The 27,002-nt window shown below is 45.5% G+C and overlaps 1 protein-coding gene across 1 annotated transcript in view; it reads right to left on the bottom strand.

Moving 5' to 3' along the window:
- ITGA9 (integrin, alpha 9) overlaps positions 1-27,002 on the bottom strand; it is a 263,996-nt gene that overhangs the window by 118,874 nt on the left and 118,120 nt on the right. The window contains exon 17 of the mRNA XM_004676316.2: positions 9,591-9,740. Coding sequence (XP_004676373.2) covers positions 9,591-9,740 — 150 coding nt within the window. The remainder of the gene's footprint in view (positions 1-9,590; positions 9,741-27,002) is intronic.

Here is a 27,002-nt window from a genome sequence, read left to right on the forward strand (position 1 = left end):
CACTTGGTATTTGTAATTTTGCATTTTTTTCTTCAAAAGACTCCACTCCAAGTTGTAAGAGCTCAGGTTCCACAAAACCTAGCTCTGGGTCTGGTTATCAGTTCCTCCTTACAGCTAGATTTTCCATTTCACAGACAAGAAGGAGGAATGGAATGAGAAATAGGTGAAAACGGAGGAGAATTTGAACCAATTCCATCCTGTGGCATACGTTCTAGCAAGATACAGCCAGCACCTCCTCATATCTGTGACTCTGGCTCTGTCAGTCAGCCTCAGACTACCGAACTCAGGGCCTCCTCACAGTCAATCCTGGATTCCTCCATCAGTTCACCTAGCACACAAACCAAGTCCCTGAGCTCCCTGATAAGCTCAGGCCTCAAGAGTTCCCCCACAAGCTCTTGAAGTTCCATGCATTTTTTTCCCTTCTACTTCTCATCTCCATAGTAACTAATTATGGTTATCACCATGGCTCATGTTTTTCTCTCCTGTTAAAATCAAGCTCCATGGGGGTGGGGCAGTGCTGATTTTGTTCACTTCTGTGCTTCCTTCTGAGCCATGCATGTAGAAGTTACTCAGTCAACACTGGAAAACCACATAGGATCCTGAGAGATGTGGTGACCACTGAAAAATGGTGAGGCCAATGATGGACACCACCATTTGGGTCAATGCTCATATACTGCTTGTCAACACCAAAATTGTAATCCCAACCAAAGTACCTGTTCCTCAGCTACATATAAGTACAAGACCTCCCAAGGACAGGTGCCTTTTAAGAGTGCTGTTCTCTATTTTTCTACCCCTGAAATTGATTTCTCTAGCTATTGATTCCTCCAGTGCTATTAACTTTCCATCAGCAAAGGCAAGCACTGAGTCCACCATATATATGTAAACACACACGCACGTATAAAGGAGGACAGGCTGAGGGTTCAGAATGCTGACTGACAATATAGAGCTTCTAGGAGCAAGCAGAAACTTCTCTTATACTACATACAAACTGTAGAGTAGAGGTTCTCCATGAAGCCAATAAGCCAAACCCACATCTCCGTAACCTGCTGGGCAAACACAAACTTGCTATCTACACAAGTAAACCCCGAGCATGTCTCTCTCACCTCCCTCCACCTGCTAGTTTGCAAACCTCCATTTTTTTTTAACCCGACAATTGTCTTTCTGGAAAATGGAAATAGATCAAAGAAGCCATCATCTCTTATTCCTCTATGCCTGAAGGAGACTGAATCCTTTCTTTCAGAGAGCTATGAAACAGAACCCAGTCACCCCTTCAGCTTCAGACTAGAACGCCATACTGGCCCTTCTTCATCTGGTCTTCACCTGTTTATTTTCAACATATTTAATGAGGCAAATGTCAAGCAAGCATATCAACATGTTGAAAAACAAAGAAAATTGAGAAGTTTAACTACAAAATCACTTGTACAGAAAAGCTGGCATCCCAACAGTTCCAAACACAATACAGTTTTCCCCTAAAATTTTATTTTGTCAGAAATAAGACACATCATCTCAATTTCCTCAAATATTTTTTTTTCTTAAGAAAAAAGAAATCTAACACTGAAGAGGCATTGACTTGTTTCTTGAGATGACCATAAAAGTGTATCAACATCTGTAAGTTTATAAGGAAACATGACTGGGAATTGTGTTATGCCCACACCCCATTCCTCACCTCCTGGTTGGGCAGAGGAGAGGAGGTGATATAGACTCCTTTACAGAACCTGACAATGTTGAGACAGCTGAAGCCCAACCACCCTCTAGAGAGTCAGGTGCCTACTGAGGGCTTCTCCCCAAATTGTTACTGCTTTTACAACAGGGTGGGAAGATTATTTTCTGTAAAGGGTAAGATAGTAAATATATTCAGTTTTGTGAACCTCCACTAAAACTACTCAATTCTGCTGCTATAGAATGAAAGCAGCCACAGATAATCTGTAAAGGAATGGTCTTAGCTGTGTATCAATAAAGCTTTATTTATAAAAGCAGGTGACAGGCTGGGTTTGGTCTGCAGGCTATAATATAGTTGTGGAATATTTGGCTAGTGGCTTTCTCATTCCCTTCAGGCTGGGGGGGGGGGAGGGAAGAGTCCAACTAAGTTTGGAGCCAGAGTTCAGTGTTGCTTTTTAACCAGCGGAGGAGCTAGAGGTTAGTGGCTGCTGTGGCCAATGCTGACTTCACATACCCCAGGCATGTGGTACCCACTTCTCCTCCCCAAATCAAACTGGCTGTTGGATTTTGAGTTTATTCCAGCTGTCTTGTTCAGAAGAGGCTTGTTTCTTGGACTTGGTGACATTTACTTTAAATAGATATATAATGAAAAAATTAAACACCAAAAATAAATTAAGAATATGTAATCACTGGCATAAACGAGATGCTGTTTATTAGGTTGCTGTGACAACCAAGCCCCAAGCCAGCCTGAGGCAATAAGACGACTGAATTGATTGGACATAAATACTTTTCAAATTTCCCAAGGGGACCACACACAAGAAAGCTATTCTTACACTAAAATGAGCAAGACATTTTCTGATAGGCAATATGGCTTTGCAGAGGGTCTTTGTGCAGATGATTAGAGGGATATTTCTGAACTTGGCTTTCCCAGGGCTGCACAAGATCCTGGAGGTCCTGGTCACATCTATCTCGGGTCACAGTGCCCAGATCCCAGCGGAGCATTACATTGTGTTTCTGGGTAAATGCCATGACCTGACTGTATGAGGTTTCTCCCTTCTGATTCTATTTCACTGGGCTTTTTGCAGAATCCTACAGTGTCTTAAATGTAAATGCACCCTGCCAGTGTCTTAAATGTAGGCTAGCAGTCTTAGCTCTAGGCAGCCATGTGTCCACAGAAATCAGGTGTTCAAAATGAGGTCAGAGAGAGTTGCTGTCAAAAGAATGTCACACCATAGGAACAAATGAAAAACCATTTTTTGTAAGACTAAAAATTCCTTCTCTTTCCAGGCCTGAACAAATGTCCTTTCAGATTTTGAAAGCATGGGAAGACAAACAACCCTACAAACACAAATCTGGCACTAGTTGTGCTTCATGGAGAAATGGGAAGTGATATGTCCTTCTGTCTTTGGCTCCTCTGGTTTAGTCCGCAGCTCTGTGGTAAGACTAGTCCCCTCTGTCTAAAGGCATCACTTCGATGACCCAGGTCAACCCCCTGAAGAACAGAGTGGGGGTGAGCTGTTCAGGGAAGCCCTGGCATGCCAGGGACCAGATCTGGCTCACCCAGTGCCTTTGGAGCTGGGTGGCCTTTCACAGACCACATTTTATATCCCTCCGCAACATTTAATATCAGGCAGTAACTTTCTTTGAGGGACGTCTGCCTCGCAGGTTCAGGAATTTCCACCCTGGAATCTTTCATGTTTGATACTTCACTTATTTTTCTTTAAAAGCTGCTGTTGTTAACTAGTCACAAGAGGCATAGAACAGAATCCCAATAAAGGGCCTGAGGCTGTCAGAGAAAAGGAGACATATGTTTCAGTGTTTCTGAAAACTGCTAAGTCAGATATCACCAAACAACTGGGAGTGAGAAAGATGGTCTGAAGACCAGAGAGAACACCAGCAAGGCCGTTCACCTGCACACAAGCACGTTAAAGAACATCGCCCAAATAAGGCTCCAGGTTTGACTGCAGGACCTAGCGTATTGCCTTGGATTTCCTACACCTCAGAAAATAACAGAGAGGCTAATGCTTCTGCTCTAGCCCATGACTGTCCACTGTTTGGTGCTCCGACCCCCCCCCCACACACACACACATGCACACCACATGCTGACAGGGGAGGTTTTCAGTGAGGCAGAATAATACAGAGGAAAACCCAATGAGCTGGAAGGTTTGGGGAAAATGTATTCTTCTGAAAAGAGTTCTGAAGGAGAACCTTCTTTTCCCATAAATTGCAAAGATAAAGTATGGCACTAAAGATGGAATTTTGCAAATTTCACAAGTCGCTCCAGGATATAGCCCAAGCTTTGAGGGTAGGTGTTCTTTCTCATGTGTTCTCAGGGTTAGCCTTAAAGAGGAAGTCTGGAACACAGAGAAATACTCGGACTTCTGTGGTCACTGAAGAGGCCGAACTACCTGTTTTCTGTACACACAATGGTTTTCACCTGCATTTCACCACAGTGCCTTTTTTGAAGATTACCAAGAAGCTGCTGCTAAACCACTGATGCCTATAAAAGTGGGGGATGTGGCTGAAAAAGGAGTGGAGTAGAAACTTCCCCCTGTAACACCTTTTCTCCTGTTCTGCTGGGTCAGACTGCTCCCCTGAATCCAGACATAAGGTCTCTGGACCCTGCCTGGCTCTGAGGTTCTGAGGTATTCTAATCCTCCATCCAGCTAACACTTCAGCTTCTCATCCTTCTGTTTATATGACAATGAAAATAAACCTCAGTGCTGAAAATAATGGAATTTTAAGCCATCTGGATACCTCAGCTGGGGAAGTATTACCTAATGTCCAGGCTGAACAAACTGAGTTTTCATAGGCATGGAAGGGCCGGGGGTGGGAGGACAGGTGGTAACCATTCCTAGCACAGCACAGACTCTATGTATAGGACATCACATGTTAAAATTAGATAAAACAGGTCACTTCTGTGTGAAAGGTGCATGCACACATGGACATATGTATGGTGGTGCACTAAGTCTCCTTGCATCACAGGCCATGCTCTCCTGACGGAGGAGTTCCCAGAGAGCTCATGGATTGTAGAGCCCTTTGAATTATACAGCTTTGCTGAATCTACCAGTGGGGAAATTCAGAGATGACGTCCAACCTTTGCAGGAGAACCTAGCCTCGTGTTCCCTTAGAAGCACCCTTTCAAATGACATCATGAGCACCCACTGTGGGCCAGGCTCTGTGCTAGGTTTCGGGGATCAACAGCAAATAAGATGAAATAAATTCCTGCCTATATTTGACCAATTAGCCAAAACACCATCAAATTGTTATAGGTGTCATGAAGGAATCAGTCAACTAAGCCAGGGAGTACAGGGTAGCTGGGGGGTGATTCTCTAAGCAGGTGGTATATAGATCAGGACCTAAAGAGTGAGGAACTGGCTACAAGCAAAGCGTAACAAAGAACTTCTACAGAGAAGTGTTGGTATGTGCAAAGGACCCGAGGTAAGAAAGGGCCTGGTGAGTTTGAGAGTGGCTGACTTGCAGTATGTGGGTAGCACTGGGTGATGCTGGAATCCGAGGTCCCACGGTGTAAGGTCTGTAAGCCTTAGCAGAAGTCTGGATCTTCCTGTAAGGCGGAGGGAAACTGGAGGATGGGGTTGTGCACAGAAATGACCAGGTCAGCTTATAAATGATGGCGCCTGGACTAGAGTGGTGGCAGCGGAGATGGGATAAGAGAGGGTGCGGGGAGGGGAGGTCCGTGCCCCCTTCGCCCATTTGGTAGCGGAGCTGACTCTCCCCTTTCTGGTTACATGGGTCATCTCCGGAGCTTCTTCCTCTGGGGCAAAGGGCCATCTCTGGGCCTGACAAACCGGGAGCCCATGAGAGGCCCATCTGAGGAAACAGCCTTCCATGGTGCCACTGCTTCCTCTCCAGGAAACAACCCCTGGACCAGCTGAGACCCGCACACCTTCAGGGGAGCCTCTGCTTCCTACAGAGCCCCAGTTCCCACACTCCCACAGATTGCATCAGTCTTTCCTCACGATAATGCTGTGAATGAAGGCAACTTGTGTCTTTTAGTTGAGGAGACTAAAGCATTTAAGCAGAATTCGATCCTAATGTTATTTGCCTTTGTGCTTTAAGACACTCCCCAGGCTTATCCCTGCCTAAGGAAGAGGCTTGATGCTCTGTGTGCCCCCGCTATTTGTACAGACATAGTTAAAAATCAGTTCTGCTTCCTGGAGTGGGCCTAACCCTCAGAGTCTCTCTCCCGCTCAAACTGAGCCAACATCTGGAAGACACATGGAGGGAGATCATTAAATTACCTTCTTTTTTTTTTTTTTCTCTCCCATAATCAGGAAAAGGAGAATAAGCAAAGTTCACTCCCCCAGACTTTTTCTCAGGCTCCTGGACAATCTTCCCAAACTAAGAACAATATTTTTCTTTCATTTTAATTTCAACCAAAGAATCACATGGTTAAAACAATAATGACCCTGCTACATACCCCCTCTATTGAATCCTGCTCTCTACAGCTCCATTAACGCCCATGTCCATTTCTGGTTCTGTTCTTGATTATGTGTGTATCTCTAGAAAGCATGCCGATACTACTGCTTGGGTTATCAGATTTAGAATTTTATCTCACTGAATTCCTGCCATGAAAAACAAGAACTGATCTCACAATGGCCCTCTTTCCTCCACCCACCTAATTTTGACAGCTCATCTACTGCAATGGCTCTCAAACATCAGCGGTATCAGAATCAGCTGTTAAACCACATATTGCTGTGGCTCAGGTCTGAGACTGGACCCAAAATTTTCACTTCTTATAAGATCCCGAGAAGCTGACGTCGCCGCTTTAGTGAGCACACTTTAAGAAACACTGCTCTACTGGTGACTGCTGCAATTTTAGGCAATAAACAGCTATTTCTTGTTTCATCAAGTTTTGCAATAGTTCTTGACAAACCAATTTGAAAGATTAAGTGATTAAGGAGACCTCTGTCATTCTGTTTTTACCTCTATACAGCCAATTTAATGCTTTTACAACTTACACTAACCATAACTCTGATTTGGGCTTGGCTGTAAATTCTGACAACCAATTAAGGAGCATTACTGTTGGGCTTCCTTGTTTATATGTGTGTGTGTGTGTGCATGTATATGTGTGTGTGTACACACATGTATATGTGTGTACACACACACACATATAGATATAATTTTTTTAATGAGCATTACCATTATGGCTTCATAGTTGCTTTTTCACAATAGAGCCAAGACAAGTGTGATGACATAGCTTTCTGTAAAGTGCAAAGTTAAACTGCTAGAAAATTAAACTTTTACTTAAAGGAGGGTATTTCTTTTAAGTTCATTGGTCCCTACTTTCAGTCAATCTATTGTTTATACTTGCTGTCATCAGACTGCTGGTAGTTCCACTGTTTCCTGTATCCTCATCTTCCTCTTTTGCTACCATTTTGTTTCATGTGGAGTGACCTCAGGTAATTTCCTTGGAAGGATTAGTAGGGAAGCACATTTTCTGAAGTCTTACTTTTCTGACAAGTGACTTTATTGTTACTTCATTCTTGGTTATTAGGCTAAGTGTACAATTCTACTTTCAAAGAGTTGAACTTAATATGATTCTAATAATCTTATATGCTAACACACAACCCCAATACCACTAAACTATACTTCCTGTCCTAGAACTTTCTGTAAATCTTAAGAGCAGTGACATTTCAAAATGATATATCTAAGACATTTTGGCTTAGCTTGTAAGTTGGTAAGTCCTTTAAATTAAAAAGTGTTTCCTTTTAACTCTGGGGACTTTTATTCTATCATCTTCTAGTTTCTTTTTTATTTTGTTTTTCAGGTATTCCAGTTGTTTTTATATAGGACCTTGTAAATTTATCCTTTTTTTTTTTCTTAAATCTTTCTTATTTGTATTAGCTCTGCTTCCTGGGAAAAATCCTATCATTATCTTCTAATATTGCCACTATATTTTTGGCTCTGCAATCACGTTGTTAATTTTCAAGAATCCTTTCCTTATACTATGATTCTTCCCTTTAAAAACAAATCAATCATTTTCCAGTGGGTGGAACACAGTCTTACATCTCATGCTTACTACAGAGTTTAAGGTGGTTTTTAACTGATTATCATCTCTTCGATTTCCTGAATAATTTACTTCCAAGTCAGTTATTACGTTGGTTTATTTCATCTCCCCCGCCCCACCGCACACCACATTTCTCCCCCAATCTTAGGTTTCCTTGGGTTTTTATAATTCAGAATGAATTATAAGGACTTACCGGGAAACCTGTGGGTATGTTGGGTAGCTGGTGGGAGGGGAGCTAGTTCTTACACTGAGATGCCAAGTATCAAATGCAGCAGGGCTTTTCCTTCTGGGGAACCAGCCCACCACACCATGTCAAGTGGTTTATTCAGGTCCTTAGAGAATAAAATGTCTGGCCGATTGCTCTTCTGCAGCCTGAAGTGTGCAGAGACAGGGGCAGGCTTCTATAGAAAAGCGGCCTCCACTGAGTGCCCCTCTCCACTTCAGCCCCTAGTCCTGGACTAGGGGCTGTTCCTGTGGAACTGCGGCCTCTGTGACCCCACTGTCAGCCCTGGCCAGATGCCTTTTTCACTGCTGCCCCACCCCCCTGCCGCTGAAGTGAGTGCTGGTAGGTAACAGCTCCATTTGCATCCTCCTCCAGAGAACTGGCCTCCTCTGAAGTGTATCTCCCTCAGGAAGAGCTACAGTCCCCTTCCACACCTCACACACCAGCCAGTGGTTAAGTAGGGGTACAAAAACCAGCTCCCTGACTCAAAGAGCAGACAGCTTGACTGTAAATAATGCTTCAGGGTCAGGTCAGAGCTAGACTTTAGTTGAGACCACATCCTGGCTAAGCCCCTCCCCCTCCTTTCCTTATAAGTTAGAGACCTCACTTAACAACGTGATTCCAAATCCCTGTCTCAGGCTTTGCTTCCAGGAAGCCTGATCCAAGACATATGGGAGAGAATTTGGGAGAAAATGGGGATGCCTTCCTCGCTACACTGAACATGTGGATGGCTATCCTGAACCCCAGAAACTTCTCTGCAGCTCTCTGCAACTCTAATTTCCAATCAGTGGGTCACTGACCTGCTAATTTGCCCCTAAATGCAAAGCAGTGAGAAGAACCTGAAGGCTGGGGCTGGCAGATGGTTCCACAGCTTGTCTCCACACCTTGCACAGGAGTCTAGTTTAGCCAAAAAAGTTTCTCCTAACCCTCCCCAGGACCCAGACCTGGGGTGATCCTGGGTGTTAAGGAAAGACTTAAAACAGACTTGGGGGCGCAGATTCCTTGCTTATTTTCCTGCACAGCCATCAGCCCTGCAAATCCCACAGATGGCCCAGGGCAGACAGGCTGCGCTGCTGTCCCGAGTACCCCCAGGCTCACTCCCTCCACCTCACATGGCCTCATGCAGCCTGCACCTAACATCATTCAGAGCTCCCCGAGAGCAGTGCATGCAGGAGCCCCCGTGTGCCAGGCAGGATGCGACCCATCTGCACTCCAGTCTCTGGCTTCCAGGAACCGTGGGTGGGGCATTTCTCACTCAGCCACCAATTGTAGCAAGATGATGTTCCTGCTTCTTCACCCACAAATACTCCCACTGATAAACCACAGACTAGACACTTACTCTATGCTGATATCAGCTCTGGAAAACAGTCAAAGAAAGAGGACAAGTTAGGGACTAAGTGGCCAGTTCATGACTACAAACAGATCATCATTTTCTAACCACATGAGAATAGTCTCAATGTGTGAGGTTAAAGCGTGTGGCTCTTAGAAGCAAACCTCCCTAATCATCTAATCATACATTTCATCATGTTCCAGGTCAGGAAAAAGAGGTACAGAGAAGGGGTGTGCCCTAGCCATGGTCTCCCAGGCAGCCAGGACCTTCAGTGCTGGCCATTCCCCACCATCGTCTGCCATCTGTCCCACCACCTTGGGGGCCAGTAGTGAGCTGTGAACTTCTACCTGATTCTTCTGGGCAATCTTCTGTCCCTTTTTCCAGCGGAGCACTGGTGTCAGAGCCGGCAGCTCTCTCGTCTCTTCTCCAACCACATGCTCTCCCAGGCTGTAGGCAGCTTCGAACACAATGGGACTGATGACATCCTGCACCCGCCGCTGAACAAGAAACAAATGTGCGTTAGTCACTGAAGTTGCCTGACAGGGCCTGTCTCTGCCGACAAAGACCTTCCCCACGTGCTCCTCACAGGAGCACTCCGCACCTTGGGAGGTAGGGTCTTAGTGCTGTCCTATTTCTGTAGAGGTAACTGAGGCAGAGGGTGGTTAATGTGCTATACGAGGTTACTCTGTTAATGAGTAGGGCTTCTCTCTTTTACCTTGTGTGGTGCTAAATCACCTCGTCCTTAGCATATGGGAGACATTACTCATCTTCCAAATATTCTTCTAAGCTCATTGGCGGCAGCAGAGCTCTGCATTCTCAGTACAGCACTAACCCTCTGCATTTGCGTTTCGATGATCAAAGCTCTTCTGCACTGAGAGTCATATGGACCTTGTGGTCGGGGTGGAAACCCAAGGACATGGAGGAAACTGGCATCTTCCCAGAGCCAGTCATCAGCACAGCCAAGGACAAAAGTCTGACTGTAGCCTTGTGTCTTCTTTGAAACCCAAGGATTCCAAGAGCCAAGGGAATGATGGGTTGATAGTCACAACAGACAAGGGTGAGGGAAGGGAAGAAGGCAAACAGGCACAGTGCGAGGTGCTCTAGAGAGATGATAAGCACCCCCATGCCCATGAGCTGGGGTTTATTATCCACTGTTGCCCAGAAAAAGAAAATGAAGATCAAGTTCCCAGAGTATAAACTGACAGGATTCTTTCTGACACCTGTTAAACACTGGAGTTCTTTACCTTTTTGTATAACTTGTCACTACCACCTGGGGTCTCTGAGACCCCCAGGCTCACAAGCTAGAATCAGAGGCAAGAGTGAAGGGTAGGTGGTCTCCATGCTGGGACAGCATGTTCTATGGGAGGAGGGTTTCCCAGTGGAGTGGGGTGGGTGAGTCTGAAGTAGCAGCAAAGCGCTGAGTCTCCTGCTCTGCCTCAGTCATCAAAGGGACAAGGGAGTAGAGAGGTGACAGCCACAGGGAAGCAAGCGTGGCTTGTCAGGGAGCAACCGGGGCAGGCAGAGGCCAGCACCGAGCATGCGCAGAGCCAAGGGCTTCAGTTTTGTGGAGTCTGGAGCAGAAAAGTGCTCTGCTAAACAGCAGCAAGTCCTAAAGTTCCCAAGAGTACACCGTGAGTGCTCCTCCCCCTCCTTGACACGCAGCATCCTTCTCCAGAGACAGACTCGACCATCAGTCCTAGGGCCCCGACTGGTCCAAGCATGTTCGAGCATGTGGTAGCTCACGCTCGCCGCCTTGGCTCTCTCCACTTAGCTGCACCTTGGAAATGGCTCCAGGCCAGCACGCAGAGCGCCAGCATCGCCTTCCACATGGTGCGTCACTACGGACCACTCACACCAGCCAGTGCTGGGACCCAAAGACACTGTAGCAGGGCATGGGTGGCAGCCCACAAATAGAGGACATGCTCCAGGACAAGCTCTGTGAACCTCAATTCCCTGGGTGAGAGGTGCACAAATAGGCCCATGATCAAATAAATCAAGGGTACACTGGATTAAGCAGTGTTGAAGAGGGTTATTAACCCGTTTGGCTTGCTGTTTCTGTCTTCGCTGCAATTGCCTTAGAGAATGATCAAAGTGGAGCCAGTCTCACTGGGCTGGGGAGCCCTGTGCTGCCTGAAAGAGTCTCAGGGCACAGGTGTGGGCAGGGCCACCATCAGAGCTGGGGGTGGGGGGGGGGAGCAAGGCTGTCTTGACAGAATATAAAGATTGTCAGGGGGTGTGGAGAGCAGTGAATGAGAATAATTGTATAATCAGTGTTTGTACAAATAACTACTTTAGTGTTTCTTTTTTCTTTTCTTTTTCTAAAGGTTGACTGTCCTAAGGTTTGCATATAAATCCTGTGTGGTGGTGTCTGTTAGGATGTGGGGTCAGGGTTGAGTATGGAAGGGAGGGAGACCAAGGCATGAAGATTTGCTGGCTGTCACATGCATTCCCCAGGCCAGGCCAAGCCCTTCACACAGGTGAATCTATGTGACAGCTGAGATGGGGCTTCCGGGCCGTGCTCAGAGAGGATCCTGCAAATACACTGCCGTCCATCCCCAAGCTCATGCATGGTATAGCAGAGTCTATTTTAGAGCCAGAAACAAAATATTTTTTTTCTGAAAAATACAACTTAAAAATGACCCCAGGCCCAACCTGGTGGCGCAGCGGGTTAAAGCATAGCACTGAGAAGCTAAAGCCACTTCCGCATGAGTTCGATTCCCACCTGCCCTGGAGGAGGCCACATGGCGCAGCAGACCTCTCCTGACCCACTCGCTGCTCCCCTCAGCAGTGTACTTCGTCGATCTGCCTGTTCTGCTTCCTGCTCTGTCTCTGGTGAGACCTCTCACCACCCCTGAGCCTCTGGCCTGTACCCCAGTTCTGTATGTACAAATAAATAAATCTTTAAAAAAAAAAATGACCCCAACTCTCTAAGGTTCTGACATCACCCTGAAATGGTACCTATTTACTTAAGAGGCTACGGGGGGGGCAGGGAGGGGGGTGAGGTGGAGTATTTTTCAAACACGGATCAATGGGAATAAATGAAAATAACTAAGAAACAGCATGATACTGTGGAGGGAAAGTTCAGCCACGGCAGGCTTATTGGGAATGAATAGTGAATTGACATCTAGCGGTATAGAGGTTGTGCTGGCACTGATTGCATGAGCCTGTCTTAACTAAGAAGTTTGAAAAGTCTCTTACTGCAGGTCTGGGTAGCTTTGGGCAGAAGGGATCTGAGCCACTCAAGCTAGATGGAATAGAGGAGGACTCAGTGGCTAGAAAGAAGCCCCTCTCCCCGACCCTGCACCAAGAGGAAGCCCCTCCCTTCCACACTATGATTGTTTTATCTGAGCTGCAAAGGAAAAGTAGCAGCAACATTTGCTGATTTCCAACATTTCCAACATTCCCGGAAAAGCAGCTACCCTCACTCAGCACTGCAATTAAGTAGAAGGATTCCTTAGGACAGAGGAAACTCAGGGTTCTGCACAGATGGTCACTGTTGAAATTTTACTGGGTAAATAAATTGCCACTACAAACAAAAGCTCTAAAGTTGAACAGTTATTCTGGCAAATGAAAAGCCAAGAATCAACCTTTTCCTGCTAAAAACCAACAGGAGTCTCCAGTTTTTGAAAACTGAAGGAGTTGCCAAGGAGAACAACCCAGATGGGTGGCAGAATTTGCCATGGCTGAGGTTTTATGGGAAATTTAACATATGCTCGATTTGAAATTTACCGGGTGCTTACTATCTGCCAGGCAATGTTCTGGGCCCAGGCAGACAGAGATGAAAGACCGTCAGGAGAAACAAGCAAACAATGATACTCTAATAACACACACTAGGACAGAGGCATGGTAAGAACACAGGTGAGGGACACATGGCTTGGACGGAGATTGAGGCCTGAGGGGGGGGGGCATCCCAGGGGAGGTGCCTGTAGGCTCAGTTGTAAGGCAGAAGAACTTGTCAGAGAACAGGCACAGCTGACTTAGCAGTGTGGACAAGGCATGGTGTGAACAGTAGGTAACACGTGAGTCCCGAAGACAAGCAAGTCGGGCTGTGGGCAAGAGTAGAGGGAGCGGAGACTGAGCAGAGACCAGATCTCAAGAGGGACTTACAGACTGTGCTGACTTTATCCTAAATGCAGGGAAAAGCTGGTGGGGGTGGGGCGGGTTATGAGGTGACACTATGGGTGGTTTTACAGAAAAATCCCCCTAGGCTTCTTAGCTGAAAAGGGTTGAGAATGGAGGAAAGGAGGCCAGTAAGGAGGCTGGAGAAAGTTGTGTTCTAGAAAGATCCCTTTGGATGTAGCATGGAGGTAGATCAATGGAGACAGGCCTGTAGACAAGCAAGCCAGGGAAGAGCTGCTACAGGGGGCTTAGGGGAACAATAGGGCTGGGGCTAGAACTTGGTAGTGGGACGGAGAAAGGGGGAGGGATGTGAAGGGGACTGAGGAAACAGAGATGACAGCACTTGGGGATTAGAGGAGAGAGAGATAGAGATGCCCCAGTGTTGTGTCCAGTGAGAACCAGGAAAAGGAACAGGTGTAGGCGTGGACACTTGGAGCCTTCCTATAACACAGAATACCCTTTTCTATCTCCTAATGTTTACCTCAGCGAGGAATCTCCCTACACCTACTGTTTTGGGCCTAGAGCCCCATACTTCCTTTTCTACAAAGCTACTTCTTATCCAGTGTTCAGGGACAGATTTCCCTGTAAGGCTGGGAAAGATCGCCCAGGACCTTCTGGGAGTCTAGATACTACCAGCTCCCACCTCACCTTCCCAGATGGACTTTGTCCTCCTGCGGACTACATTCTCCTTCTTCAGCCCCCTCACATAGCACAGGTGTCCTCCAGGGCCTCTAAGAAGGACCATGTGGCCTCAAAGGGTCTGCTGAGGGAGAGACCCTGGGAAATGTGCCCTGGCCCTGTCCCACAGACCCCTGTCCCTTCATGGAGCACCCTCTGGCCATTTCCTGCTAACTAAGTCCCTTGCTCTGAAAAATGAAGCAGTGCCTGAGAAATTTAGCTGCGGGGACCCTGGCACACGATGGTGGGTATCACCCAGCCAGTTTCCACTAGAGGTGAAAACACTCTGCCCTGTTGAACTAGGGAGTCTAGGCAGTTGCCAGTATCAGAAGTGCAGCAGTCTTTTGGCACCTTGCTGTGGAACTATGGGATTTTTTTTTTCAAAGATTTATTTATTTATGTATACAGAACTGGGGTATAGGCCAGAGGAGCAGGCGCGGTGAGAGGATTCACCAGAGACAGAGTGGGGAGCAGAACAGGCAGATGTACTGAAATACACTACTGAGGGGAGCAGTGGGTGAGACAGGAGGTCTGCTGCTCCATGAAGATCACCTCCGGGGCCGGGGATCAAACTCACACCAAAGTGGCTGCAGCTAGCTTGTAGTGCTGTGCTTTAATTCACTGCGCCACCAGGGAGGGCCAGAACTATGGAATTTTTAACTGGTGAGAGTGAGTAGTATCCAATTCAAGACCTCCCTACCAGGGAAAAACAGATGCACATTACCAGAGGGGAGTTACACCCCAGATTCTACCCCACTCCAACTGGATCCCAACCCAAGAAGTCAGGACCTGAGCCCCACACATCACCAATTAGACACCACCTTCCAGCTGCTTTTCTCCTAGAAAGGAAGGGTTAATCTCCTTTAGCTAACTAGCAGCTACAATGGTAAAGTAAATGAAAACAGGAAGGGGTGACCTCACTTTAAATTTGTAAATAACACCCAAGGGAGCAAAGGAGCAGCTAGCATTAGGCCAGACAATGGGTGTGTGGAAAACCCTGTATGTGTTGTACACACGAGCTCTTTCTGTCTCCTCTATCCTGTACTCTTTCTCACTGCTCCTCTGTGCTCTACATTCATCTCTACTACCTACAGATTCCTTGCAGACACTCTAAGTAATGAGCACTTGTCAAACATAGACAGGCTTTTCCTTTATTTCTATGACCATCATGATTAGAATATCTGTTAAAATGCATAGGATAGGGCCCTCCCTGGTGGTGCAGTGGGTTAAAGCACTGCACTAAGAAGCTTAAGCCACTTCCGCATGAGTTCGATTCCCGCCTACCCCGGAGGTGACCACATGGCAAGGTAGACCTCTCGTGACCCGCCTGCTGCTCCCCTCAGCCGTGTACTTTGATCACCTGCCTGTTCTGTGCCCCACTCTGTCTCTGGTGTCTCCGCATCTCTGGCCTGTACCCCAGTTCTGTATGAATAAATAAATCTTTTTTAAAAAAATGTATAGGATAGCTTCCATTTCTTGTAAGTGTAGATTTTTAAAAAGCAATCTGAGGATTCTACATTTCTAGTGATAGCAGAGTAACCTGCTAAAGAGTGACACTCTGACTGAGAAATAGAAAACCTGGATGAAACATATATACACAAAGCTATATAGAGACATGAAAGAACCAAGTTGAGACCCTAGACTTCAGAACCTAGCATCCCAAAGAGAAGACAAGAACACAGAAGTGACCCTAATCTCCCTTGAGTGCAAACAGATTTTTCTGAGAGGGTTGTCTCATGGAAGTGCAAAGGCAAAGCTTAGCACTCAGGGCTAACCAGGCAGCCAGGCCTCAGGCTAAGATCCCAAGCATATTGGAGTGAACCTTCTATGCCACACCACACAAGGCCCCTACTGATCCATGACACAGAGTAGAGGTGAAGAAACCAAGCAGAAGGCAGTGGTGACAGTGCTGAGACTGGACAGAGTGAAGACCAGCGAACCAGATTGAAACATGAAGAGGGAAAAGAATAGAAAATTTAGAAATGAAGAGAAACACAGGTCATGATGAAAGACAGAAAAGTATGATCTAGGGCCTCTGGCACAATGGCTAGTAATTCTGTAGATGAACAATAAAAGGTGGCTCTTGTCACTTTTGCCATAACCTGCTAAATGGTATCTTCGAAAAATCTGTAAAAATTGCCTTTGCCAAATGAATCCTTATTTTGAACTATTTACGTAACAAGGACTGATTTCCGATTTTACAAGAGAGTAAACTTAGGTCAAGTGTGTTCTCATGGAAAGTCCCATAAATTTAAAAATATATAAACAGATGGAAATTGAAATTAAAACCAAGGGAGAAAATTCTAGAAATAATTCTAAACAAAACTCTCTAAAAGATTCAACGGACCACAATAGTTTTATGAAACTGGGGATGTTTTATCTTGGGACAAGTTCAGTAATAAACACTGACTAGACAGCCAGGGCTCTGCCAAGCCGCTGAACTGAAAGAACTCCAGAAATTCTGTCATAAGAGCAGGAAATGAGGGGTGAGCAATTCAGTATGTCCAGTTTCTCAATGAGATTAGAAATTTTCACTATGACAAAACATGACTTTATCTTTAATATCATATTAGGGAGGGGACATCATTATTAGCCTGAAGTGTCTGATGCCCGGCAAGCCCGAGCACTCAGGAAGGGCAGGAAACCATCGATTATGTTTCAGGGAACAAATAATATAAGTTACTCTACCTAGAAAAGTCACTAGACCTTGGATGCTTTTCGTCTTCAAAGAGAAAAGAGCATCGAGCTGGATATTTGCAAAATGATTTAATGATTTGCTTTCAGGTTTGAGAATGTGTGTTGGTGGGGGGTGGGTATATTGTCTCCATATATTGTTTCATTTATATTTATCTGCACTCATTCAAAATATGCTAATGGGAGCTAAGAGCTTTTGACAATTTATAAACCATTTCCTAAGGTCTGCCACCTTGTCTAAAATTCTTTTTCAAGGAGACACATTAGATACTCCACAGATATTAACTGCATCATCTGACAGCTAAATGACACTGGATGAAACTGACCCAGCACGGTCACCCAGGAGACTTCCCCTGTATAGCTCTTCCTTCCTTTTAATCCTCTCTGCCCATTGGCCGTCCTCATATCCCCAAAGTGGTTCTGATAAAAATATCTACAGGTGAACAATGTCTAAAAATAATCTAATAACAAAGACATCTAAAAGAAAAAAATGCCCGAGCTGACCCAGGCAGGTTTTCCTGCACTTCCACCCTTCACCCACACTGCCCTGACCACCTGTCCTGCAGCCAGTGGTGTGTCAGCCTCCATCCTCAACTCGCCTGGGGCTGGAAGTCAACGGTGGCCTTTGTATTGCCACTTGGTGGTCTCTGCCTGTCAGCTGAAGGAGAGTTGGGCAGGAGGGTGCATGGACCAGGGTCTCTGTGCAGTCTAAGCTTCTGGAGGGCAAATCTCCCCTTCCTACATCATGACATAAAGGGGGCTAGCTGTTGTCCAGAGACCTCTGGAACTCTGACTTTCCATTGACACAATTTGGGATGCAATTAGTCTTCATTGCTGCCGTTCCCTGATTCTCAGGACTTGTTCTAGCTTCCCACTGAAGTTTCTGGAGTCAAGATGCACTTAGCATTGAATAATGCACTTGTTATGTGACTGTTTCCCAATCTCAGCCCCTGCCTGGAAAGCTGTCATTACACTGTTAGCTGTGGGGAGTGAGAAAACGCGGGATGAGCAAGCTCCCAGGTGGTCACCACAGCTGCTGGAAGCTGGTCCGGCTCTGCTCAAGCACCCCACGTGTCTGGGATGGCAGGACCAGGTTCTCTGCTGAAAGAGAGGATGACAGCAGCAGCGCCAGGACTGAGCACTGGGGCAGAGAGCTGGAAGTGCAGAGGGAGGTGAGCGGATGACTGCTGGGATTGACCCGCCAGAGGGAATGTCATCAGCAGGCTTTAACCACCACTGACGCTGTGTGCCTGTGCAGGCACTGTGTCAGGAAGAGGGAAGCGGGGAGGGGGCAGGCAGGGGGCAGAGCAAAAAGCTGTGGCACAGAGGAAAAGGAAAAGGAGCCCACTCCAGAGCTGGGGGGACCTGCTGAGAGGGAACTTCTGACCCAGAATGAGCGCCAGCTGTCCCAGAGAGGAGATGATCCTGGAGGGGAAACTGGAAGGTCAGCAGGTTGGAGGGGGGTGGGGGCGAGAGCGATCCTGTAGTGCCCAGATAATAATGCACTGGGATCGTGGCTGCTTATCTGAGGAACAGAGGCAGCAGACAAGGTGGAGAGCATGGGCTTTGCACCAAAGGATCCTGAGACTGAGGGAGCCCCACCTCCATCTCTTCTGAACTGCAGTGTTGATTACTCCACTTCTCTCTCCAAATCTGTTTTCTCAGATATAAAGTGGGTTGACAGACCCAAAGCCTCAGATGCAACCTGCTGACTGGGATTACTTTGAGACCCTGCACAGGGAACCCAGCTGGCCAAGCCCAGACGCCTGACCCATAGGAACAGTATGAAAATCTCATATGTTGTTTTAAGATGGGGAACTGTTATTTTTAAAAGTAGCATAGAAAATGGGTATGTGCTCCACCCCTTGGGCAGGCTGATGCCATGGATACAGGCTCTGGGCAGAGAAGCTCTAGGGTGCAGCTCATGCTCCAGGCTGCGCAGGGCATCAGGTTGAAGCCAGCCTTTCCTGAAGCCACAGCCTAACTCCACATTCAGTTCCCAGTTCCCCTCACTCCTGAGAGCATTCCCCCAGTGAATCTCTGGCAGAAATCCCCATCTTAGATTTGGCTGCTAGGGAACCGGATACAAGATACCATATAATAAATTCCATCCTGAATTTGTTGGCTGCACTATCTTTAAAGAGGTGAGAAAAGCCAGATAAAGCGCAAGGGGATGACCCAAAGTTCATGTCCCACGTGCAACAGGAGACACATGGAGATGACAGGCAGACTCTCACTCTAGTCTCAGCCTCCTAAGCTCTGAACTTTGAGTCTTACTTCACCCTTTATTCTCCAAAAGAAGCAGCAGCTAGCTCAGCAGTCCATGAGAGTCACAGGTCCTGGGGGGGGGGGACTCAGAGACACGAGTTAATTCCAGGTCTCCTGGGTCACAGCAACAGCAAACCTTCCTTTTCTTTACTTCTTTCCAGGAACTCACAAAGCCTTGACCCTTTGTGCAGAAGGCACCGACTTTTACAAAAGGCAAAACGTGCAAAGAGAAGAGCTGGGACTTGGATTACTCACAGGTCAACTGACAAGCTCCTCACCTTGAAGAACTGAGGACCTGTGACTACACATCATACAAACTACATACTTCTGTGCATCTCCCTACCTTCAACCATAATTATATATAAAACTGGATGCAGAAGGGAATTCGGGGGTCTGTGAACTTGGACGGGAAAAAAATTACATCTTTCTTTTTATCCATCTTTACCTGAAAGTCAGCATGTCCTCACATTATAAATGTGGGCTGCAAGTCACAGAACTCTTAAAAAACACTGTGATTGCCATTAATAGAAATCTGAGATATTTTTATGTCATGTTTCTAAGTTCTTGAAGTATTATTTATGCTCAGCAGCACCTCAAAATTTCAGATCTCATTCCCATATCAATACAAAATAGGTCTATTACTGTTTCACAAATGTGGCTTAACCTTTTGGTAATTAGATTTCAATAAAGCTGGTTTCTTTATAACCCAATGTATTTCACTATTTTTCTCAAAGTATTATTATGAGTAAGAGCGTGGGGGCTCACAGGCTGCTTCTAACAGTACAAAAAGGATGAGAAATTTTGTCTTCATGGTAAATGTTACAGTGAAAAGGACCATCCTGAGTTTCTGAAATCCTTCAGAAATGTGCTTCAAAAACTGCAGGGAAAAATTGTGTTTCAGCCTTATAGGTTCTATGAACTGCCTGGTCTCAGCAGTTAAAAACATACCCACCATTACATTTTATGACAAGTTCAAAATCAGTGGGCTCAAAGTCCCTTGCAGGGCCCCTGGGGTTTTAAGAATTTGGCCCTGGATAGAGATTTCAGGCCAGGGCAGAGCTATTCTGCTTCGATGCTGAGAGTTATATGAAAGCATCTGTTTCCCTGCGTGAGCGCATAGGAGGGAAAGGTTGAGAGAGCGGTCTCTCTGGGTAACATGTAGTGTTCACTGCTTTTGCAAAAGGAATCCCGACCTCTCCAGGGCAGGCGTGCTGCTTCATGGGCCCTGAGAGGGTAGCCAGAAAACTGAGAAGCTTGCCCTGGCCCTTGGTGGTGTGTGAAAAGCCTGAACCGTGACTGAAGGAGAGTCAAAATACCGACCCCACAAGATTTCCAAGTTGCTCAAACCACAGTGGGCCAATGTACTCAGCGTGGGGGCTCAGTGAGCCAGGGCCACTGCTTTGAATGACTCAGAGCTTAGCAAGTGAAGAAAGTAGCACCCCTTGAAGCTGTCATAAAACAAGGTCATTAAAATTCCAGTGAATGTCATCAAAACTTATTCACTCTTTGGTCTGTTTCATTCTCCTTGCCACGATTCCCACTCATTTTGACAAGTGGGTGGCTTGTCATGACGGCTGCCATGTTGTTAGATTCAGTGGACACCCTCTCTCCGTCCCCTCGGCCTGCTTGGTCTCCACAGGTATGCCTCATGGTTGAGACTCTTCTCGGAGATCCTTTCTGGACTCCTCATTCCTACGTATGAAACTTGCCTGGAATCCCACTCTCCTCTGAGCATTTACCTATTGTTGCAGATCGTATTTTCCAAATAAGAACACAAAATTATCCTCCACTCCACATGCTCTTCTACAATATGACCTTGCTACTTCTCCCATCAAGAGGTCAGATCTAGTTCCCCTCCCTTGCAACTGGGTGGGTCTCATAACTCACCTAGAACCAGTAAGACACAGGGAAGTGATATGATGTGGCCTCCAGGACAACTCAGAAAATCTTGTGGCTTCTAGTCCCGTTGGGATACTTACTCCAGAAGAAGACAGTGGCCATGTCAAGAACGAGCTCTCCCCAACTTCAGCTATCAAATAGGAGGGGCCAGCCCCCACTGGGTGCAATCTCCTAGCCACCCCTGCCCAGGTACCAGATGTCTGAGTGGAAAGATGCTGGGATGTAAATCCTCCAGCTCTAAGGTACGCAAATCTCCCCCAGCTGAGGTCCCAGCATCATGGAACAGAGATGAGGCACCCCAAAGGATCCTGTCTAAACCCCCAGAACCTGTGAGCACCACTACGGCTGTTGTTTCATACCAAAAAGTTCAGTGCAGCTTACCACATGAGGGAGGGAACTGAAATGTGCATATTCTGTGATGCACTTGTTCACGAATGACATGGATGGAGACCATGGCATCTTTGAAAAAACCTTCTATTGTGCCTTGCACGAGAATGTGCACACATTCAACAGTCAACAAACTTACTCGGACTGCCCACCCTGCAGGGCAGAAGTCACTGTATTTATGAAGATGAATAAACCATTTGACTTCAAAGGGAGCTTACACATTTTTAGGTGGGGACAAGACCTGTTTACCAATATTTCTGACATAAACCTAGAGAGATAAAGTGCGATGAAAATTCATTTGAAAAAGAAGCTCTTTCCTATCGAATTAAAGGATGGGTGGAGTGTTTGCCAGGAGGAAGTGTGTGAGTGGGCAGGAGATGAGAGTGGGTGTGTGGCGAGGGTGACATTCCAGATGGAGTAGTGCAGGAAGGCACAGAGCACGCCCCAGCTCTCAGGAAGGGCGGGGAAGCACCGCCCATGCAATTGATTCTGGTCAAGAATGTTTTGCTTAGTGGATGAAAGTGTGTGAAGCCCCACTTACATATTTAGGGAACATAGACCTATATCTCCGAACAGTGTGATGTGGGGGCAGAGTCCCTTCCACACAGAACACCAGCCTCTGGTCCCAGGATCCTAGGTCAATCCTCTGCCCTCCTCCCCTCCTCTATTGAGACCGATAAAACAGGACTGACGGCCTCCAATTTAGGGACTCCTGAACCTGAGACTTTAAAGAAAAACTCAAAGGAGCAAAAGAAAAAAAAAAAAGTCCTCCAAGACTCATAAAACATACCATAAAAAGGCTGATCCCACTAGCTATGTAAAACAGTATTTGTCTTCAACTTCATGTCCCTGAAAAGTCCAATAAAAGCCTTTTATTAGAAGAGAGAAGTGTCTGCAGAAACTCTAAGTGCAGCACGATTTGTACCAAGGACAACTTTGTCTAAAATGATTCATGAGTACTGATGGACTCTGAGGGGCCCAAGGACAAAAAAACCCACTTGAAACTATTTACACAATTCCAATGAATTATCAGGGGTCTATGAGCTGGCATTTTTGATACCACTTATGTTATAGATGGTAAGAATTAGTTTACGTTTCTTTGTTTTGGCGGTCTTAGTAGGTTGAGGCATTTTTCACTAAATCCCAGCCTGCTTGCTTTGGGTATTCATACAGGCAATTAAAGAACAACAGCAACAAAAGCAGAAAAAAAATAGCGTTTCCCAGTGTTCGCCTTCAAAGACATTGACCTAAACCTTTACTGTCAGTAGAAATAACTGAATTTTATGTACTTGAGATAGTATTCATGCTGCCTTTATGATCTCTTTGATCTTAACTTTTCAGAGGGTAAATTAATAATGCTTTTTTATATTGGAAACATAAATGACTGAGGCTTTTATAAATCACAACTCTCCCCAATCAAGGCAAATTTGATCATAATCTTTAAAAGCATATTCTGGAAATATAGCTATAAAGAGCCCACAGAGATCCCACACACACCCAAACCACCTGTCCATAAGCACATCACCCAAATAGAAGATGGTTCCTGTTAAACTTGAATTTTTAAACAGAACCAGGAGGCCTTTCACGGAATGTGCCCACCAGGGCCCTGCCACCTTCACCTCCCTGCCAGGTGTGGACTATCATAGCTGCCTGCTTCCAGCATATTCCATGGGCTCTGTGCATCTCCTCACTGTGACGGGCAGCACCAGGCACCTAAACCCCTCTCTTCTCTAGAAAAACGACATTCAAATCTGCAGTGTGCAAACCACTGAGCTGTTCCTTGTGGCACACACATCTCTTAGAATTCAAAGTCTTTGCTGTAAAGAACATAAATAACACCCCCTCCTTCCGATGCTGGTATCTGAATTTGAGGGGCAGCGTTTGCCCAGACATAAAAATTTCAGAACAACAGAGAACTGGTATCAGTACCAATCTACTCACGCTACCATCAAGCTGGAGCACTCACCCATATTTCTCTCCTTACTTACAGACCGAAAAGAACAAGGTTGAGCCCAAGTTAATTCTCTTTACACTGTTTCCCCATCCTCCCTGAAGTAACTTGCAGCTTCTCCCACTCTAAGCAATGGAGCAAGCTGATTTCCAACCACAAATCCAGGCGTCTCCAGGTTCTGAAGATCACTGCTGGCTCATCCGTCCTCTTCCCTGGCACTCAGCAAAGGCCTTCTCAAAACACTCGGATGTACTCCTGTGGAAGGGGGCACTTGAGGAGAGCCCTTTTGGCCTTGTGATGGTCACTGGATGGTCCCTGTGGTGGGCATCATCCCCCAGAAATCTCTCACACAGCCAAGATATATACGCCCATGTCAAAACAAATGTCATCACCAGGGCTTGCTGTCCTACACAACCACTGCTGGGCACCCAAAGACGTAGAGCAGAAGCTGGGCACAGTGCTCAGTGGAGGTGCATTGTCCTCTGAGGGGAGCCTTCTCAACCATGCTTTTCCATCATCACTTTATTTTCACAAAGAAAGTGCTGATGTGCTGAGAGGGGAAAGTCACCCACTGTAAGTTTGCAACCAGTATGTATGATGCCCCAAACCCAGAGGCAGAGAGACCCTGGGGGGAGTCTCAGGGGTGGAGGTTTCTGTGAGTTCATGGATTCATGTGCACCCAAGGCTCAGAGGAGAGGTTTCCAGGAAAAAGAGCACCCTCTAGGATTGCACTGACCCACTAGCCACTACCCGTAGAAGCTACTGGTAATTAGAACACACTACATGTGAAAGTTCAGCTCTTCAGTCCTGCCAGCTGCACTGCCAGGGCTCAGTGACCACACTGCAGCAGCTGCCGTGTGAACCGCACGGAGAATGTCTCCTCCTGTGCACTCCCACTTGGCAAACACGCCAACGTGGTCTCTTGGGAATCCAGAGACCCTCTTGGAGACAGGGCAGCGAATCTCAGCATCTGCTTGAGGCCACAACAGAAAACTGCATTTGAAACAGGATATTTCCTTGTAATATAAGGATTCTGAAAAGCCCAAACTCATGATCAAAGACAGATTGGCTTTGTTCAAAGCCAAATTTTAGGCTTATGTGACTTTACCCCAAGAACGATGAGGTTCCTGCAGGCAAGAGCACTGCACCCTCAAGAGCACTGCACCCTCCAGGCCAGGGGACGACATGGTCTGTGGGCACTGGCTGGGCTGCTGGCAGTGGGAGAGCGACAGCAGGAGGTTCAACAGGCCTGTGTCAGGTATACCTCACACTCACATGTCACAACTGCACACTTTACCACACTCACAAGTCAATCACAGATGGTGGCCAGAGGCATGAAGCTTAAAAAAAAGAAAAAGACTCAACCATTCCAAGTTATTACCGCAGTAAATGACAACATATAAATGACCACACCATGTGATTTTTTAACCAGCTGCCCTCCCTTAGCGAGATATTGATGGCCGTAAAGAAACAAAAGCATCTTGTCAGCCTCAGGCTATAATATAATGTTGCTCATGCAGGGGCAGCTGAGTGATTTCTCTAGCATTGCAGGAGTCCACCTCCTCTCAATATGAATCATATTATAGTTCAGATAAGCATATGGTCCAGGTTTATAGAGGACTTTATGAATAGTTGCTCCTTCCAGAAACCACATGAGAAAATACTTGTCTCTCTTTTATTAGGGTGAACAGTTGAATGCCAGGGAGATTGGGAGACTTGTCCAATGGTGCACAGTATCAAAGGGACAGACGCCATTAGAACCGCTTTAGTACACTGGGAATCAAGGCACTATCTTAACTGACCCACCTTGTCAATCTCTCCGCCTCCCCATCGCTGCACTGCTCCTCTCCCGCCCATTCTCCATGCAAAAGGCATGGCTTGCTTTCTTGTTTCCCTGAAACTTCTGATAAGGAATCCTTTACCTAGTGTACATTATTCTCCACTTTAGTGACGGAATCTTGTCATATAAGGGGAGGTTTCATAAAGTATCAACCAATTCTCCGTCGTATTGACATCTTGTATATTGTTTAAGAAGACTTAAGAAGACCTCCCTTACTTCAGTTTCATGAATGTAATCTTTCCCCTATTTCTCCTGTAGTCCTGGCTTTTTACACTTAACTCATTAAAACATGTGAATATTATTTTTGTGAATTACTCTCCTTCCTTAGATGTGAAATAATTTGTAGCATCTACTAAAATCTCACAAATGCAGATCTGGTTTTGAATTATCCACTCGTTTTCACTTGATATTTTCTGCTTTTCCAACAATTCTATATGGATTTAAGACTTTATATTTTGAGGTCGGTTGAACAAATTAATCTTTTCCTTATTTTTAAGAAACTTGTTTTTGCACATTTTATTTCATAAATTATAGAATCAGCCAGTTGTATTCCATGGGAAAATATCTTAATGTAATAGTGACTGAGGGTAACTGATATATGTATGTGATATCTATTTAATCAAATCTTTTAAATCCTTTTTTCAATTTTATTGTTTTTCCTACATAGGTCATACAACATTTCTTATTAGGCTCATTCTTAGAGACTTTATCAGTGTTATGAACTGTGATTATTGAAAAATATTTTCCACTAAGGATGGTATAAAGAAAGCTATTAACTTTTTTGTAGAGGTCCAACTACACTTCTGAAATCTATTAATCTAATAAATATTTCATCAAGTATTATACTTTCTAAGTAGATAATATCATCTGTAAATAATGACAGAATTATCTTTCACTTTCCACTATTACATGTAGTTTGTTTCTCTTGCCTTAACACATTGGTCAGAACCTTCAAGAGATAGTAGCAAAAACAATAAGCATTCTTGCCTCTAGTTCCTGTATAATGCAAAATACTCTATATTTCACTATTATGTGTAATTCTTATTATAGGTTTTTGATTAGCATACTTTATTAACAAAGTTTACTTCATTCCATAGAATTTGCTACCCGTATTTTAGCTCTATGGTATATATGCCTCTATTATTACAATATAATGGGGAGACACCTGCACTGTTTTGTATCCCCAACTCCTCAAAGAGTATGCATTTACTCTTATTAAAGTAAGGGTCTATACTTAGTGTCAGTTGAATAAATTGATGGAATAAAATAACAAGGTGTTTCTTGTTTTGCTTTCCTTTCTGGAACAGTACTTTCTAATGTATATGTGAGAATTCTGTTAAAACCTGGGCTGGCAGAGTTCAAATCTGTATAATATCAGAGATAAAGTCAAACATTGCTTAAAATGCTGGTTAGCAGAAGCTCTAGTATCTGGAAATTATCGATACTCTATTTGGAGTCCTTTGAAAAATCCTAAATGGAAGTAGCTTATGGAGCATATGAAGTTACCTCAGGAATATGCTGCTTTTGGGAATTACCAACAGCTGACTCATGTTAATGAAGTGTGAAAAAGAGAATTCTGATGTTGATACCTCATCTCCATTTTCCCTTTTTTGCTTTGTGGGAGCAACACCAGATTGGGTGACAAAGGTACCCCTGCTCTCCCACTGCTTACTATCTGTATTCCTCCTGGCCTCCACATTCTGGCAGACAGGGGAGATTTCTTTTCCAGAGGGCTGTTCTGTATCTGTTCACTTTGCACACGCCTTTCCAGCCCACCTCACTTGATCTCCATGGAGCAGTTAAGGTCTGTTAAGAACTGTGCTGCTCAGCAAAAATGCCATGGAGGAGAAATGGATGTCTCTAAGGGAAGATGGAGGCACAGCAGAAAGAAAGGAAGCACTGTTACCTCTTTTCCTCCAATAA

Source organism: Condylura cristata, unplaced genomic scaffold (genome assembly GCF_000260355.1).
Source record: "Condylura cristata isolate star-nosed mole 26May11 unplaced genomic scaffold, ConCri1.0 scaffold00004, whole genome shotgun sequence".
Taxonomy (NCBI): domain Eukaryota; kingdom Metazoa; phylum Chordata; class Mammalia; order Eulipotyphla; family Talpidae; genus Condylura; species Condylura cristata.